Genomic DNA, 19,439 nt, shown 5'->3' with positions numbered 1-19,439 from the left:
TCTCCTTGGCTCTCATTGGCTGAAGGCGAAGCATAGTGATGACGTTTCAGTCTTTGATTGCTACATTCGTGTTGGGTTTTGGCGCTGGGCAGCAACTAACGGAGGAGCGGCGGTGTCTACAGAAAACACCGGGAGATGGCGGATAGATCGGCGGTGCTTCTGGAGGCCCTGGACCGGTGCGGGCTCCGGAGCCTGAGGAAAGGTGAGCCCGACCTACACACCCAGCGTGACGGCAGTGTGCTACTCATATATAGTGCCCAGTAATGTACTCCAGGGCTGCACTCACTATTCTGCTGGTGCAGTCACTGTGTACATACATTACTGATCCTGAGTTATATCCTGTATTATACTCCAGAGCTGCACTCACTATTCTGCTGGTGCAGTCACTGTGTACATACATTACATTACTGATCCTGAGTTACATGCTGTATATACCCCAGAGCTGCACTCACTATTCTGCTGGTGCAGTCACTGTGTACATACATTACTGATCCTGAGTTATATCCTGTATTATACTCCAGAGCTGCACTCACTATTCTGCTGGTGCAGTCACTGTGTACATACATTACATTACTGATCCTGAGTTACATCCTGTATTATACCACAGAGATGCACTCACTATTCTGCTGGTGCAGTCACTGTGTACATACATTACATTACTGATCCTGAGCCACATCCTGTATTACACTCCAGAGCTGCACTCACTATTCTGCTGGTGCAGTCACTGTGTACATACAATACATTACTGATCCTGAGTTACATCCTGTATTATACCTCAGAGCTGCACTCACTATTCTGCTGGTGCAGTCACTGTGTACATACAATACATTACTGATCCTGAGTTACATCCTGTATTATACCTCAGAGCTGCACTCTCTATTCTGCTGGTGCAGTCACTGTGTACATACATTACATTACTGATCCTGAGCCACATCCTGTATTACACTCCAGAGCTGCACTCACTATTCTGCTGGTGCAGTCACTGTGTACATACATTACATTACTGATCCTGAGCCACATCCTGTATTACACTCCAGAGCTGCACTCACTATTCTGCTGGTGCAGTCACTGTGTACATACAATACATTACTGATCCTGAGTTACATCCTGTATTATACCTCAGAGCTGCACTCACTATTCTGCTGGTGCAGTCACTGTGTACATACAATACATTACTGATCCTGAGTTACATCCTGTATTATACCTCAGAGCTGCACTCTCTATTCTGCTGGTGCAGTCACTGTGTACATACATTACATTACTGATCCTAAGTTACATCCTGTATTATACCACAGAGATGCACTCACTATTCTGCTGGTGCAGTCACTGTGTACATACATTACATTACTGATCCTGAGTTACATCCTGTATTATACTCCAGAGCTGCACTCACTATTCTGCTGGTGCAGTCACTGTGTACATACAATACATTACTGATCCTGAGTTACATCCTGTATTATGCTCCAGAGCTGCACTCACTATTCTGCTGGTGCAGTCACTGTGTACATACAATACATTACTGATCCTGAGTTACATTCTGTATTATACCCCAGAGCTGCACTCACTATTCTGCTGGTGCAGTCACTGTGTACATACAATACATTACTGATCCTGAGTTACATCCTGTATTATACTCCAGAGCTGCACTCACTATTCTGCTGGTGCAGTCACTGTGTACATACAATACATTACTGATCCTGAGTTACATCCTGTATTATACTCCAGAGCTGCACTCACTATTCTGCTGGTGCAGTCACTGTGTACATACAATACATTACTGATCCTGAGTTACATCCTGTATTATACCTCAGAGCTGCACTCACTATTCTGCTGGTGCAGTCACTGTGTATATACAATACATTACTGATCCTGAGTTACCGCCTGTATTAAACTCCAGAGCTGCACTCACTATTCTTCTGGTGCAGTCACTGTGTACATACTTTACTGATCCTGAGTTACATCCTGTATTATACCCCAGAGCTGCACTCACTATTCTGCTGGTGGAGTCACTGTGTACATATATTACATTACTGATCCTGAGTTACATCCTGTATTATACCCCAGAGCTGCACTCACTATTCTGCTGGTGCAGTCACTGTGTACATACATTACATTACTGATCCTGAGTTACATCCTGTATTATACCCCAGAGCTGCACTCACTATTCTGCTGGTGCAGTCACTGTGTACATAAATTACAGTACTGAGAATGTATTATTCTCCGGAGCTGTGCTCCCCATTCTTTCGTCCTGCATGTACATTACACAAGTGTTTCTCCTCTTGCAGCCTGGGTGGAGTCCGTCTGGGAGTTGGACTTCACAGAGTCTGAGCCACTGGACTCCCGTGTGGAGGCTGAAATCGTGGAGAACGGGCTGGAGGTGCTGAATTACTTGTATGAGGCTCTTCTGCCTTTCACATCTGATGATCAGGTGAACTCTCTGGTTAGGGCCTCGTGTGGCGCTGAGCGCCTCTTCTGCCGCCTCGTGTGGTGCTGAGCGCCTCTGCTGCCGCCTCGGGTGGCGCTGAGCCCCTCGGGTGGCGCTGAGCGCCTCTTCTGCAGCCTCGGGTGGCGCTGAGCGCCTCTTCTGCTGCCTCCTCCTACAGAGCGCCTGGGTCCTGTTGTCTGAGAACAACATCTGCTGTAACTCTTTGGTGGCCGTGCTCTACCACTTCATCCAGGCTGGAGAGAAGAAGGCGGCGGGGGCCATGCAGAGGACGCTGGGCCTCACTGCGGCTGGGTTGTACTTCCTTCTGCTGGAAGTGCCAGGTGAGTGCCCCCTGCCCCCCGATTTCATCCATGGCATTGGACCTGGCACAAGCAATCAGTGATTAGTTTTTGGGCTCCTGGTTCTGTTCAGCCTGTGTGGTCCAGTGTAACACCATGGGAGGTGCTGACTGTGACTGTTACATGACTGCCGCTCTTCTCTATGGTAGGAAGTGTCGTCAATCGTGTTTTTCACACCGTAATGTTTGATAAGAGCGTGAGCTGCCTGGAGAAGTGCTGGCCCCAGGACCCAGAGAGCAGCCGGAAGAGGAAGAAGGACTCCGCAAAAAGCTCCCAGGGCAGCAACCGCGGAGGAAGGAAGCGGCCGAGACCACCCCGCCGAAACGACGCTGAGGTATGACCAGAGCTGACGGGATGGCATTCAAGGCACCATGGGACAGCAAGGCATTCTGAGACCAAGATGCTGCGAGTTGCATAACAGCTAGATCAATGTTATATCTCGTCTCCATGTTGTGTTGCCAGATAAGTGACGACTTGGACGAGGAGGCGCAGGAGGAGGACGTCGTCTTCTCTACCCACGACCTGATGAACATACGAGACGCCGTCATCCTCCTCCTAAAGAACTTCCTGCGTCTCCTGCAGAAGTTTTCCTTGAAGGAGAAGCCACAGAGCTTGGTGCACTGTATGCAGGTGAGGACCGGCTACCATCTGCTCCAGTCCTCGAGAGAATCCGTGTACGGAAGGAGCCCTCGTCCTCACGGTTCATGGTGTGAGATGGCCATGGTCACTCACCTGGCTGAGGGCAAGGCTGGCGCAGTGGGACACGACCCTTTATTACAGCTCCTTTCTGAGAAGGGGTATCCACCTGGAAAATCCCATTATTTAAGGGAGTGACGGCTGCTCCCTCTCGTTTTCTTCGCAGACCTTCATCAATCTCACCAGCTTTGAGACGGTCCCACAAGTTTTAGCATTTTCCAGTTCCAGGTGAGTTTTTTTTGAGGCTTTTGCCCTAAAATAATGAGGTCTTAAGTTATCCCTTAATTTACTGATTGCTGGGGGTCCCACCGATTGTGATGACAGAGTGGAGGGTGGTCACGAGCACCGCAAGACTCCTGGAGATAGTGGAGCGCTGCAGTCACACAGGCAGTAAGTGAAAGGTGGCTGTGCTTCTTGAATTGGCACTGCAGAGCCCCCTTCAGGTTTGGGTGGTCCTCCCAGGAATCGGTGAATTTGGGGGTAACTTACAACAATGCTACAGTAACGACTAGGCTCCGCTGCTGGTCAGAACTGCATCTTCTCCAATGGTGGAAGCATAGGAGGAGTGCAGGCACTAATGATGGCGAAATCTGGCCAGATGCTGATCAGCACTTACAAGTTTTATAGCAAACTGCTTGTAAGTGATGCGCTCCTTTCCTTGGAAACTGGCCACCTCTAATAGCTTGCAGTGGAAGCCGGGAACTTTGGCAATAAACTATAGAATTACCAATCGCTCCTTTCTTGGGATGTGCTCGTTGTATCTAACCGGTTATGTCTTTTTTATATTTGCAGTTCACCCGAGCGGATGCGGTACGTGCCACAGCTGGCGTACCATGGCTTGTGGCTGCTGTGTCTGCCCCTGCACGGAGACTGCAATCAGGTGCGGGACACTATCTGGTCTCAGTAACGTCTCCCTAAATAAACAGACAGTGATTATTTCCCGCAGTCGCTGCAACAGCAACGCGACTATTGGATGAAAATGTGTAGGCGGTGAACCGGCACCACGTACCAGGACCGGGGCAGCCCTCGCCTAAGGCGTTAGTGACGGCTTGTCGCTGTCTCTTCTAGGTTCCTTGACTCTTCACACTCCTGCTGCCATCACCTTCACACTTTTTTTTTTTTTTTCTATTCCCTTTTCCCCTTGTAGACTCTTCGCCGTCTTTTCCAGCGTCTTCTGAGCGTCATTCTCATGGTGAAGGGAGGCGGAGGGTCGCACCCCACCCTGCTCAACGTCACGGCTCCAGTCACCAGTGCCAGGGACCAGGCGATCCGATTTGTTACGTTAGTATCCGTGAAGTGTAAAGGCTTGTTGCATCGCTGTCATTTTCTTATTGTTGTACATGGTTCACTGTGTAATCTGCACTTAGCTTTTCATCCACTAGATGGCGACGTCTGACCCGTGTCCTGGTAATTTGTGTTTCTTCTCCGCAGTTTCCTAGTGGATGAGCTGAAGGAGGCGTCCTTCCCCGTTCTCCGCATCTTATTGCAGCACGTATGTGTGAAGGTAAAGCATCCAGATATCGCCGACCTGCGCCCGATGATGTCACGTCTGTAAATTACCTGTTGGTGCTTGTGGTCCGGCACTTATAGTTAGTTGCTGCCTTCCAGATGCGAAGTGCGTCGTTGCAGATACCCCCTTAAATGCGCTTTAGTGTGAACACAAGCCATGGACTCCCAGTCCTCCGGGAAGGTCCGGATGCAGTCCCTGCGCCCCATTATCGATACATCGCCATGCAGATGACTGGATCCAGGAGATTGACACATGACCTCTCTTCTAAGCGGGATTCACACATCTATGTCCAGATATGGACTGCAGCGTCCAGACCAAACGCCGGGCTCCAGCCTCGATCTCGAGACTGTCAGGTCTGAGACAGAAGACCCGCGGACGGTCCGTGCAGCGCAGTCTGTACGCTCGTAACTGACAAAACACATATGTGAATCCGGCCTTAAACTTGGGGATATCAGATGTGAATGAATCAAGAAAGGAGCAGTCGGGGCACCTCATATTGATGACCCTGCTGATCGATAGTGGGGGGAGATATTTGCTGGATGTCAGCACGTGGCTTTGGCCTGCAAAGTGCAGCTCCGTCCGTTGTACAGAACCACGGCGCAGCAGCCGCTGCACTCAGCATCTCCGTTACACCCTGTCAGCACCAGAGCAAATGCTGACCATTGGGGGCGCTGGCTATCGGACCCCCGCTGATTTGACATTGTTATCCAATAGTAAGGTTATCAATATGATGTGACCGGACAATCTCCTTTATGATGGGAACTTTCTCATAAGTTATGAATTCTGCTGACTAGTTACCATTTTCCTGTTCATGTAGAGATTGTGATCAGCGGCGCTGTCCCTCCCTGCCGCGCTCTCCCTCTGTCATGCTCCTCTTTGGTTATGTTTGTCTTCCAGTTCCCGGATAAGTCTGAGTACCGGAATTCTGCCGCCAACGCTCTGGTGAAACTACTAGAGAAGCTTCCGGACCCGGATTATGCTTCCTTCGTAGACTGGCTGTACAAATACTCCCGCAATGCCAAGGTACAGCGCGCCTTCCTCTGCTCTTCCTCGTGCAGCCGCCACCGTCCTCTGCGTGTTTCTAGGTGCGATCCAATAGGTAAAACATTGCAGAAGTATAATCTACCTGCTGGCTCACACTCTGCCGTCTGCGGATGACTGTTCACAATCAGGTGGAGAATTTGGAGACCTAAACCAAACGGCTGAGAGTCTTCCACAGGCGTATACCACTCCATCCTGTCTTGGTTTGTTGCAATGTATCAGCGCAGATAAATCATGTAAGTGTGAAATCCAGACTTATTGATCAGAGGGTTTTGTAGTCTGGACGTGATTGTAACAAGCTCGCAATAAGTTTTGTGTCGGGGAATGAACTGTTCATACTGACTGCCGACCGTGATCCTAAAAATGGTAAAAATTATGTTTTAAGGTTCCACTTATAATGAATCCGTGTAATTGCGAGCCCTTTAACCCCTTGTACCGATCTTCCGCCACAGATCTCGTATCGAGTGTTTGCTCTGGACGTCGCCACCTCTCTGCTGGAGCTGCCGGAGCGGATGCCCGATGCGTCGCTCCCGGTGCAGCTAATAAAGTTTCTACAACACAAGTTCCTGCTGCACGCCATGGTGTTCAAGCGGTGCTCCGACAAAGCCCCGACTGTGCGGAGTAAAGCGCTGTCGTGCCTGGCGCACAGTCTGGAGAAAAACACCACAACTGTGTCCGAAGGAGTCACCAAGCTGCTGCTAGGAAGTAAGTACACCCACATCCTGGCTAGTAGTAATGTCTGCACTTTCTGCCTGCCTGTTGCTTAATAGTTAGCAGAAACTGATCCTGGGCTACCTCGTGTATTATACTCCAGAGCTGCACTCACTATTCTGCTGGTGCAGTCACTGTGTACATACATTACTGATCCTGAGTTACCTCCTGTATTATACTCCAGAGCTGCACTCACTATTCTGCTGGTGCAGTCACTGTGTACATACATTACTGATCCTGGGTTACCTCCTGTATTATACTCCAGAGCTGCACTCACTATTCTACTGGTGCAGTCACTGTGTACATACATTACATTACTGATCCTGGGTTACATCCTGTATTATACTCCAGAGCTCCACTCACTATTCTACTGGTGCAGTCACTGTGTACATACATTACTGATCCTGAGTTACATCCTGTAGATCTTTTATTATAAAAATGAAAAACACAACAATAATACCAGAAACATAAGAAAATCAGCCAGAAAATAATCCGTATACTGAACACTAGTCCAGCCGCTCATTCTCTTCTCTCACACATTATTCTGTATACATGTATGTATAATATAACAAATTATAGCTTGCACCTTCTGGTCCGGTCACCAAACAAACTAAGAAGAAAACTAAAATAAACAAAGGCCAACATAAATATATATATATTTTTTTTTTTTATAATAATTTTTTTCTTATTTATATATACAGTATATAAAATAACCAAACTATACAAATATATACAAGACTAGACTAAACACCCCACACTCAAGCCCACCACTCCCAACTCCCGCACTGACCTGAGAGCTGGTCCTGCGTCTCATGCCTCAGTCCATGTCTAACATCCATAGGCCAGATCAGGCAGTGCCTGTGTTTCCCCAAACACCCCAGTGTCCCATAGTCCCACAAGATAAACCCACCACCCAACCTCACACCTCCATCCAAATCTATATCCCTATATACAATATATACAGAAACAAACAACAATACCCACAAATCACAAAGCCCAAGTTTGGCGCCTGCAGCCCTACATCACTGTATACCGATCACAAAACAAAAATCTACAGCGTCAGCAGCAGCCCACCACCAGGAAAGGAGATGACCAGACTAGGGCACACTAAAAGAAAAGCCCCTCCAGAGGAGAGCGGCCCTTCGTGTGCCCAGCCTCTCATACTCCAGAGAGTGCACCTTCACCAGGTCACCGAGTATGGTCCTAAACACATCGTCCACTGGGAGGATTTTCCGTTGCGTCGATACTAAGCACCGTGCGTTCCACGTGTGATACCTAACCACTGCACTAACTAGAAATAATGTGCAGCGTTCCCGAATGGTTCATAGGCCCATTCCGCATAGGAGAGACCGGCCAGCCGAGACCTGCCAATGGAGGCGCCCACCCTGTTGTACACCTCTGTGTTGAAGGGACAATGAAGCAGGAAATGGTCCATGTTTTCCAGCACGGTACCACAATGCTCCCGAGGACAGTTCCTGTCCTCAGAGCTCCTACACTTCAGATTGTCCCTCACACACAGTTTCCCATGGAAGCAGCGCCAAGTCCCAAAACGTCGAGGGAAACCTGATAGAATTCAAAAGATGCAAACCCACCCCAAGATCCTGACTTGGGCAATCCCTGAGCACCAGAGGCCTCTGGAAATGGGTTAACAGAACCCTATTGTCAAGGAGTTTCCTTGGCAGAGTCCTAATCTCCCACATTCCCAGACCCCACCGGCGAATTACCTTCAGAACCAAGGTAGCGTAAGCCGGAAGATGTCCATGCGGTGTGCAAAGATCCTTCACTTGCCCTCCTGTCTCATTCCTGGAAGAAGGGCTGAAACCATCCCCCTACAGGAGAATACCCACGGAGGAGCCCTCTCTTTCCAGAGTTTTGCAATATTGATCTTAATGAAGGTATCCACAAGTAATACCACAGGGTTGACCATACCCAACCCTCCTAGTCTCCTCGTACGGTAAGTAACCTCCCTCTTGACCAGGTTCAGTCTATTCCCCCATAACAGTTGGAAGAACAAACTGTAGACCTGGGTCCAGAGAGACTCTGGCAAGATGCACACACTGCCCAGATAAATCAGTAAAGGGAGCAGGTAGGTTTTGATCAGGTTTACCCTTTCCCTTAGGGTCAAAGACCAACCCTTCCATTGGTTCACCTTCTGAGTGGCGATCTCTAGCCTGCTGTCCCAATTTTGTTTGGGGTAATCCCTGTGGCCAAATTCTATGCCAAGGACTTTTGCAGAGACTTTGGGTCCTGGAAGGGTGTCCGGGAGATCAAAACCAGGATCTCCTCCTCCCAGCCAGAGACACTCACACTTATCCCGGTTGATCTTGGACCTGGATGCCTCCGAGTAGCGATCTCCCTCTGACATCAGCCACCCTGCCTCCTCATGAGAGGAAACAAAAACAGTGACATCATCGGCATACGCCACCACCCTCAGAGTGGCTTCCGATGCTGCCCGGTCCATCCCAATCCCGGCCAATGGTCCATGCTCCACCCTCCTAAGAAGTGGGTCAATCGCGAACATGTACAGCAGCGGGCCCAAGGGACAACCCTGGCGAACACCAGATCCATCCTCAAAAGAGCTGCCAATCCAACCGTTCACAAGCGGGAAACTCTCTGCCCACCGTACAAGGTTTAAAGCCAATCAACAACCCCCCCCCCCCCCCCCCCAAGCAGGCCATATCTCAGAAAGACAAATCAGAGGTACTCGTGATTAACCCGATCAAACTCTTTTGCCTGGTCCAGTGACCAGCCCTACCCTGCTCCACCGCCTCCCAGACACTGAGCACAGCACTAAATGTGCTGCGACCTGGAACAGAGCAAGGAGTTGGGGTGCAAATTTCACCAGCCGATTAAACAGCACTTTTTGCCAGAACCTTCCTGTCTGCATTGAGAAGCGCTAAGGGACGTCAATTCTCAATGCACGATGGGTCCTTATCCTTTGACAAGATGATCAGGGCAGACCTCCTTATTGATTTTGGCAGAGTGCCCGAGGAAAGACACTCATTGAATACCTCAGTCAAGAGGGGAACCAAAGCGTCCTTAAAGGTCTTGTAGAACTCAGATGTTAAGCCATCTGGACCGGGTGATTTTTTTTTTTTTTTTTTTTTCTCCTTTTGTGTAAGCCCTTCAATCGCCAACTTAACTTCCTCTTCCCTGATCATCTCTGTCAAAACGTCAAGAGAGACGAAACGGCTCAATGGTTCAGGAACGGCTTCAGCCAGGAAAGCCAACATCTTATCCCAATCAAGATCCCTCTTCCCCAAGAGGTGCGAGTAGAAGGATCTGACAACCTCCAGGATCCCTGATCTGGATTGCCTCAGGGACCCCGTAGTGTTGACTAGAGTTGAGCGACTTTGGTCGGATCGGGTTTCGTGAAACCCGAATGAAACAAAATAAGTTTCAGATGAAACTCGTCCGACTAGAGCAAAAAAAGTCGGAGTTTCGTCCGACTTTTATTTCCCATTGACTTGCATTGGGGTCGGGTTTCAGACGAAACTCCGACTTTGTTTTGCTCTAGTCGGACGAGTTTCATCTGAAACTTATTTTGTTTCATTCGGGTTTCACGAAACCCGATCCGACCAAAGTCGCTCAACTCTAGTGTTGACCAGTCCTGTAACAACTTTACTATTCACTGACATCTTGCAGTTTCTGTAAGGATCGGGCGAGCGGTACTAACCATAATCCCTCTCAAAAACCAAAATGCTTGTCTATCGTACTGACACCTCATGAGCAAAGATTTCACTCTGGAGATCTCCTCGCGGCTACCTCCAGTTGAGACAAGATGTTCGAGATTCCTCCTCAGACCCTGATACAGGCGGTACCTGATCAGACTCCTGAGGCTCGAGAGCTGGCGGAAGAATCTCGCCACCCTTTTCTTGAACATCTCCCACCACTCTGACTTACTACTACAAAGATCCAGTAAGGGTACCTGGCTCTGAAGAAAATCCTCAAAGGGCTGTCTTATGTCCGCGTCTTCCAAGAGAGACGAATTGAGCCTCCAAAAGCCTCTTCCCATCCGGAGGGTCTCTGTAACATTCAGAGAAAACAAAATTAAACAGTGGTCAGAGAACTTCACCTCAACAGCAGACACTGCTGAAGAGACCGGTTTTATTTAAAGGAGGAAGCTATCCTGGACCTACAGTTACCTCTGATAGGTGAACCCCTCGTGGCCTGGGGTGTGCCGAATGTGGACATCCACAAGGCAAGCCTCACTAGCTAAACAATTTAGGGCGACGCTATCCTAAGTCAGCTTGTCTCTTGAACCTCCTCTATCTCGGGGCCTTGTGACAGTATTGAAGTTCCCTCCAAAGACAACCTGCTGACTTGTAAAAAGGTAGGGCTTGATCCTCTTAAACAGACACTTCCGGTCCCATTTAGATTGGGGACCATAGATGTTAATAAGCCTGAGCTCTTGTCCCTTCATGAGGACATCTAAGATCAGGCACCTCCCCATTTCTAACTCAATAACCCGTCGGCATTCCACCGGTGCGGTAAAAAGGACCGCCACTCCGCTATACGGCTCGGCCGCAAGAGACCAATAGCAGGGCCCAAGTCTCCACTCCCTCTTGGCTTTAAACAAGTCTGCCATGTTTGGCAGTCTGGTCTCTTGCAAAAAGAAAATGTCAGCTTCAACACGGCTGAGAGAATCAAAGGCCGCAAATCTAGCTGTATTTGACTTTATGCTGGCGACATTAATGGACGCCAGCGTCAACGGAGTGGGTACCGCCATCATTGGTGATTGAGTTAGATGGCTTTCTTCTTCCCACTCCCCTTATCCTCTGCCTCAGAGGAGGAATCCTTCCCCAGAGGTGTCCATTCCCACGTGTTTTTTCTTTGTCGTCCTCGTCTCCGTATTCTAGACCAGTCCCTCCCTCCAGGGACCTTACATTCCCAGAAGAAGGAGACTCGACACCCCCTGTAAGCTCCGCCGAAGCCGGAACCTCACCCCCAGCTTCCTCCTCAGAGGAAGAGATGTTGTCAAGGGCTTGGAACCGTTAAGAAATACCAACCAGAGGGGAGTCAGTTTTTCCTTCCTTAGGTACCTTGGTCAGAGCGGGAGATGTTTTATCTCCCTTCTTTCTCTTCTTTTTGGTGCCGAGCTTACGCTTGTCCTCTAGCCACTGCCTATTATTCTCATCCATACTTTCATAATGGGAGGATTCGGAGGCAGTGGCAGTTTCCTCCCTGTTGATCCTCCTAACCTCCTCATCCAACTCATCATCCCTCGGGGCCTCAGCAACAAGACATCCAGGACAGGGGTCACCTCAGTAGCACGGGGCTCCCACAGCTCCCACTCCTGTCTGCGCTTGTCTAGACGCCTCAGCTGGGCAGGCGTCTTTTTATTGCTTTTCCTCCTTGGCCCCTCGGCTCCCTCACCCCTGCTAGTCCCTTCCCCAGCAGAATCGGCCTCACTGCTTTCTCCCACCGGGGTCACGACTGCATTAGCGAAGGAGCGAGGACAACGGCTGAATGGGTGACCTAAGTTACCACACAGGTGCCACCTAGTCTCCACACAAGATGCAGCAAGATGGCCGACATCCTCACACAATGCACATTTCTGCACCGTGCAGTTTGCACTGAAGGGTGTGGGGTCGCCGCACTTTTGACAGAGCTTCGGTTGCCCCTGGTAGAATACCTGCATACGATCTCTACCCAGGAAGGCAGATGATGGAATGTGGGCAACCGTACCACCTGAACGCTTAAGTTTTACCATAAACGTCCAGGCCACTGACCAGATACCATACTCATCACGGTTTTTCTTTGGCATCTCCACCACTTCTCCATATCTGCCAAGCCACGTCATGATGTCATAACAAGAAAGCGACTCATTACAGGTCATCACGGTCACTTTCTTGACTTGATTTTGGCGAGACACCGCCTGGATGGCAAAGTCTTGCCAGGCGGGCTCATTTTTTGCCAACTCCTAATTCGACCAGAAGAGCTCAAGCCCCTCTGGCCGAACAAAGCTGACATGGAATAGGGATGTATCAAGGCGTAGATGTCAGTAGCCTTGAAGCCCATCTTCAGCAGGAGCTCCACAACCTTAGACCTTGGAGGGCACGCATCACTTCCCCTCCACCGAAGACGGACCACATTCCTACGCACACTACCTGGCCCGGCTGTCGGAAGGGACCACACTGTATTTCCCCGATTTTGCTCTCGGAAGGCCCCGAGGCCATGCCTCTCTATCCAGAAAGATAGATCAACTTCTCGACCCTCTACCATTAGTGATCTCTCCTCCTTCTTTAGAGCTTCCAGGAGACGCCGCTGCAACATGCCATCCCCAGAGCCCGGAGACGAGGACGCCCTATTTCCCCCGGAGGTGACAGTGGCATAACTACTAACAGGTACTGCCACCACCGGGGGGGCAACCGGACCAGTGACCGCATCAACACCTACAGTATCACTGTTACCCACTTCCATAACACCCTCACTCTCCACCAAACCAGCAACCACACCACTAGACAAAGAAATTTCCTCATCCACACCTCGCACCACATTCACTCCTGCTGGACCAGTGACAACAGGGGGTGGCATTTTGACTTCCGCATCATCAGGCACAAGGGGCACTTCCTGGAACTTTGGTTTGTTTTTCTTTACCTTTTTCTTCTGGTGCCTCCTCTAGTAAATCATCACCAAGATGGAAGTTCTGAAGGCACACTGGGGACTCCAGGAGCTTGATCTCCGCCATTAGTGCCCCTCCCTGGCTGGTGTTGTCACTGTCCTCCCCAGAGCCAGCAGAACTGTGACCAGATGCCAATGTCGCCTCTCCAGCAGGGAGCTCGCTGCACGTGGCCTGCGGGTGACTGCAGGCTGCCAGGTGGGGCTTTCTACTGGTCGTCATCATCATCCACCTGGATCTCAGGCTGCAGCCCCATCTGCCTTTGCTCTGTTATCAGCCATTTCTCTAAATCTGTCCTCATTTATTAGTTTTTCTTTAAATGGTCCACTTTTTTCTCTTAAGAAATCTTTCCTCGCCTCCAGCTCTTTAATTTCAAGCTTCAGTTGCTTTACCTCCGCCTGGAGTTGGGTCTTCCTGGGTCTGGAGGAACCTGCAGCTTTGGCGGTTGTGCAGTGCATCTCCTCCCGGAGCCTCCTGATGGTCTTGCTCTCGTCTTCATACTCACGGAGGTGGCTCATGACCCGGGAGGCATAGATGGACACAGACTCCTTTGGTTTCTGCAGCCCCCAACTTTCCTCAGCGAGGTCGGCCTTACCTCCGTGAGCACTCGGCTTTCCTCCGGAAGGACCGCCATCTTGTACGCTGCTAGCAGGCTTCTCCATGTTGGAAGCCTTGCGGCTTCTCTGGGTCTCTGCAGACCTTGGGGGAGTAGGAGCCACATTGCTGCGACTCCTGGTGGAGCGCCTCACCCCCCGAGTCCTCTGATGTGCAGGCCGGTTGCTGGTTTCTTCTGCTCCCTGCTGGCCTGGTCCGGGAAACAGAAGCCTGGGACTTGACTCCTTCTCTCATCCCAGGAAACCCACTCCCTCCATGGGTAGGAGAGAGAGCAGGTCCCTGGGTGGAAAGGTGTTGATTCTCTGGAGCTCAGGAACACACAGCAGGATCAGTGTCGACCGCACCCACAATCACCACAATGAGCAGAGCTGCACTCGCTATTCTGGTGCAGTCACTGTGTACATACATTACATTACTGATCCTGAGTTACATCCTGTATTATACCCCAGAGCTGCACTCACTATTCTGCTGGTGCAGTCACTGTCTACATACTTTACTGATCCTGAGTTACATCCTGTATTATACCCCAGAGCTGCACTCACTATTCTGCTGGTGCAGTCACTGTGTACATACATTACTGATCCTGAGGTACAGTCTGCATTATACCCCAGAGCTGCAGTCACTGTGTACATACATTATATTACTGATCCTGAGTTGCATCCTGTATTATACTCCAGAGCATCACTCACTATGCTGCTGGTGCAGTAACTGTGTACATACATTACTGATCCTGTATGGGGGGGGGTGTCCGGATGAGGAGCTGAGCAGTCGCAGGCATCGTTGGCTCCGTGCTTCTGCAGACGTTTAGCGGCTCAAAGCAGTAGATAACGGTGGGAGAAGCCCGCACCAACGCTCTCCGCCGTCTCAGTCACACTCCGGGCATCGATTGGGGCGCAGTACCAGAAGCAGGGGAGCAGGATCGTCGTCTTTGTACCGGTGCCTGGGGAAAATCCAAGATGGCTGAAGCAGCACTCACCATGTGGCCGCCGGCGGTGTGGAGCGCTCTGGGGGGTCTGATCTGACACCGGGTCAGACCTCACCGGAGAGGAGTATTAGCGGAATGTAGCAGGCACAGGAGGAGTCAGAGAAATCATCAGGCCTCAAACCGCAAGTATATGCACCTGACACAGGGCACAGCTCCACTCCCATCACAGAGGCCGCTAAAGTCCCTGCTGGGCGATCTAAAGCAGGCTCTACATAGCAACATCACCTCAGCCTTCACTGCACTACAGAAGGACATTGTGCAGATAGGGGACAGAATAGCCCACATTGAGAAGCTGGAGGAGTTCACCACAACCACTTAGTGGATGCTCATAATGAGGCAGATGAGATCACTGCTCTAAAACTGACCGCTTCAGACACAACAATCTGCGCTTCAGGGGGATACCAGAAAGTGTTACTGCGAGCGCATAGAAGAAGTTCCTAATTGAGTTTTTTTTTTTTTTTTTTTTTTTTTTTTTTTAATTTTTTTACTGCACTGGTCCCTGAGGTAGAATAGTGAGACCTTATAATAATTTGACCGCAGAGAATCCCCAAACCCAAAAGCGCCTCTGCGCCCAGGGATGTAATTGCCAGGCTTCATTTTTGTCACTTTAAAGAAGCCATCAGTAAATCTGCGACGGGCGGTCCAGAGCTCATGGTAAGGTTTAAGAGCTTTCTGGTGTTCACCGACTTCACCGCCGTCACCCTGAACCGAAGGCGGGAATTCTCCACAGCCACCAAGATCCTACGGGACAACGGGATCGTGTACTCGTGGGCTTACCCGGTGAAATAAATCGTCACTAAGAAGGGACCCACACAGGTCCTGACTATGAGAGGCCATGACTCTGCTGCAGAAGTGGTCACTGGCAACAAGGATACCAACTCCCCGTTAAAGAAGAAGCCGCCCACCCTGATGCGGGAGTGGACATGAACAAAAAAGCAGAAGACAAGACTTTCTTTACACCATGGTCTGCGGAGGAATGAGAGGAGAATCCTCATTTACCTTTTACCTCAATATCCCCCCACTATATACTGGATAGCGGAGCATATCCAGGAGGTTCACTTGGAACCAAACTCTGTTTTTGAAATTGTTAGTTTTTCATAAATCTAAGAGTTGGTTTTTGTTATCCCCCCCCCCCCCATTTTTCCTAATTGTCTATTGGTTACATATAGATTTATCTATAATTTGTACATGGTTCCTAATATTTCCAGCATTAATGTAAAAGGACTGAATAGTCCATTCAAATGATCCCTTTTATGGAAAGTGGCCCAATCCCTAAAAGCAGATGTATTGTGCATTCAGGAAACCCACCTAAATAGCGCTGACGCCCATAGATTGCAGAATAGAAATTTTCCAAATGTCTTTCATTCCTATGCAATTGATAAAAAAAAAAGAGTAGTAATCGCGATAAAGAACACCGTCGCCTTCCAGCTAATCACAGCGTAGTGGATGACGAGGGCAGATACGTCATCTTAGTCTGCACCATAAATCAGAAGACCTACACAATTGTCTCTATTTATGCCCCTAATTCCAAGCAGGTTTTATTTCTTAAAGACACCATGGCGGTAGTAGCAAAGGTTAAAAAAGGTGCCTTGTTAGTCTGTGGGGACTTCACCATCACCCCTTGTCCTAACATTGATAAATCAGTACCCTCCTAAAAAGAAAGAAAATAACTGATCACTCTCTCAGACCCTCCTAGCAGAAGAACGCTATGATGTCTGGCGGGTTCTGCACGCCTCCGAGCGGGATTACACCTTCTCACACTCACATAGAGACTACTCCAGAATCGATCTAATGGTCACAGATAAATGGTTATTACAGGACAACCAAAAGGCCACGATAGGGAACATCACCTGGTCGGATCACGCCCCCATCTCCTGCCAAATTACAAAGGGATACAACTACCCGACATATTCCCCATGGAGGGTAAATCATTTTTTGAATCACATCCTATAAAATTAGGCCCCAATTTACAGGAAGCATCAGAATATTTCACAATAACACTCCTGATGTGCCCTCACCAACAGTATGGTGCGCTGACAAGGCCGACATCCGGAGTAAACTGCTCCAAATAGCGTCCCAAAACAAGAAAGCGAGACTACGCCAAATAGAGGAAATTAATCAGAACATGGCCGTACTAGAAGACACGCATAAACATAGCCCCACAAAAACAATTCTCCAAAAATTACCTAAGTTAAAGTATGAATTATACCAATTGTTCCAACACAAATATGAGCATAATCTGTGGAAAAGCAAAGCCAAATATTACTGGCAGGGAAACAAAGCGGGCAAAATATTAGCCACCAAACTCAAAACCAAAGTGACCAAACAAAGGTTATCCCACATACAGAACGACCAAAAAAACATAATATATAACCCTAAGGAAATCGCCAATACCTTCTCAAATTTATTCTTCCCTCTATAACATACAGGAAAATACGGCAAAACCACAACCCCCCCCAAAAAAAAAACAAAAACTTTTCCAGTTAAAATATAGCATTTGGGAAATACTCTGTATAAGGCCACGTTCACACGTTCAGTATTTGGTCAGTATTTTACATCAGTATTTGAAATCCAAAATCAGGAGTGGAACAATCAGAGCACAAGGTATAATAGAAACAAGTGCAGCAATTCTGCATGTTTGACCCACTCCGGGTTTTGGCTTACAAATACTGATGTGAAATACTGACCGTGTGAGCGTGGCCTAAGACTACCCCTCTTCCAGTGTTTGCTGCGCTGGCATGCACTTGACACCGCAACATCACCCGGTGTTCGGGCAGCCAAACCTGAACAGTACGAATCTTTACTGTTCGGGTTTGCCCATCTCTGCTCCTGAGGACTGCAGTGAAGCAGCGCAGGCCGCGCTTTTTTTTCTTTTTTCTTTTTTCTTCCCATACCCCAGGCATCCCGAACGCCTGCAGCTTGCTTCACTAAAGACGACCCGCAACTTTTAAGAAGATTTTCAGGAGTTAAAAAGTTGTCTTATACGGTATATTAAATCAACCACTACCCCATCACACAACTAGAGGAATGAAAAAAACAAGACCCCCCCCCCCCCCCAGTCCTGACAGACCAGCGAGCAAACACTTCAAAAGTTTTCAAGACCTACTAATCCCTCACATGACATCAATTTTCCAAAATTTTATGCAAACCGGGAAAATTCCATAAGAGCTGATTCGGTTAACGATTAGACCTCTCCCCGAACCAAAGAAAACTCCTGACTGAACCGTCAATTTTAGGCTGATTTTATTATTGAACACAGACCTTAAAATTTATTCCAAAATCCTAGCTAATAGGATATCAGAAATAATCCCGGCCTTAGTGCATAAAGATCAAGTGGGATTTGTTAAATATATACAGATCCTGGATGATACAAGGAGCATGTTCGATATCCAAGTAACCGTGGGGAGGCAGACCTCTCTATGCTCCTCTCTTTGGATGCCAAAAAGGCATTCGATCGGATGCATTGGGGGTTTTTGTTCTGTGAGAATCATGTGGGAATAGTGGATGAGGGCAGGTATATCTCGCCCAGATTCCTTTCCTATGTGGCCTAGTCTGGTCAGTATCGCACCTGCTTGCTAATGAATAATGGGAGGTGGATATAAAAGGATGCCAGGTGGTTGTGTGAGTGTCTCAGCCTGGGAACACAGAGAGCCTGTCTGTGTGAGAGACACACGTGAGTGAGAGCAGTGCCCACTGCAACTGTGGTTTGGCTGGACGGGAGAAGCCCGCCAGTTGGTAGTTAGGTTGTCCATTGTTTAGTTAGTGCCGGACAGGCAAGGATTTGTTTTATGTTTTATTTCCTTTTGCATTGCTTTCACCGTTAATAAACCTGACCCAGGGTCAGTTATACACGAATCCCAGCTCTGCGCCTAAGTTTCATGCTGAATGCACGTGACCTTTGACCCCAGCAAAGGCGATCCCGGAGTGTTTTATCACATTGTGGTGGAGAACGCGGGCATCACGTTGCAAGCATGAGCATGGAGGACGTGGTGAAAGCGCTGGTACAGTCCACCGCCGTCCAGCAAGAAGCTAATCGGGTGATGATGGCCCAGCTGAAGGAGTTGGTGGACATGACAGCTAACGATCGTTCGCTTCTCCAGCAAGTGGCGCAGCGCCTGGCAAGCCTACAGGAGGTTAACCTGGAAGCCGAGTCGAGAGTGATTCACGTGAGTCGGTACTGGCAGAAGATGACGACAGAAGATGACGTCGAGGCATACCTGACCATGTTTGAACGGACGGCGGTGCGAGAAAAATGGCCGAAGGCACGATGGGCCGGCCTGATTGCCCCGTTTCTTTCCGGTGAGGCCCAAAAGGCTTATTATGACTTGGAACCTGAAGCTGCGCAGGACTTTGACAAATTGAAATCCGAGATCTTGGCCCGGCTGGGAGTGACGACCGCTGTCCGTGCACAGAGAGTGCATCAATGGACTTATCAGCCGGATAAACCACCGCGGTCACAGATGTTCGACCTGCTC

At 49.1% G+C, this 19,439-nt stretch overlaps 1 protein-coding gene across 2 annotated transcripts in view; it reads left to right on the top strand.

The window, feature by feature from the left end:
* Positions 1–26: 26 nt before the first annotated feature.
* NCAPD3 (non-SMC condensin II complex subunit D3) overlaps positions 27–19,439 on the top strand; it is an 80,460-nt gene continuing 61,047 nt past the window's right edge. Inside the window, exons 1-11 of one of the 2 annotated variants that reach the window (XM_073584964.1) lie at positions 27–202; positions 2,286–2,428; positions 2,604–2,766; positions 2,934–3,118; positions 3,247–3,414; positions 3,647–3,708; positions 4,273–4,360; positions 4,628–4,761; positions 4,912–4,984; positions 5,888–6,013; positions 6,484–6,736. In XM_073584964.1, the coding sequence (XP_073441065.1) occupies positions 136–202; positions 2,286–2,428; positions 2,604–2,766; positions 2,934–3,118; positions 3,247–3,414; positions 3,647–3,708; positions 4,273–4,360; positions 4,628–4,761; positions 4,912–4,984; positions 5,888–6,013; positions 6,484–6,736 (1,462 nt within the window). In that variant the 5' untranslated portion in view covers positions 27–135. The remainder of the gene's footprint in view (positions 203–2,285; positions 2,429–2,603; positions 2,767–2,933; positions 3,119–3,246; positions 3,415–3,646; positions 3,709–4,272; positions 4,361–4,627; positions 4,762–4,911; positions 4,985–5,887; positions 6,014–6,483; positions 6,737–19,439) is intronic. The other variant, XM_073584963.1, reaches the window with a different exon arrangement.

The sequence above is a fragment of the Dendrobates tinctorius genome, unplaced genomic scaffold (assembly GCF_039654945.1).
Source record: "Dendrobates tinctorius isolate UK_male_01 unplaced genomic scaffold, ASM3965494v1 ptg000086l, whole genome shotgun sequence".
In the NCBI taxonomy this organism is placed as follows: Eukaryota; Metazoa; Chordata; class Amphibia; order Anura; family Dendrobatidae; genus Dendrobates; species Dendrobates tinctorius.
This window is presented reverse-complemented; position numbering and strand designations above follow the sequence as displayed.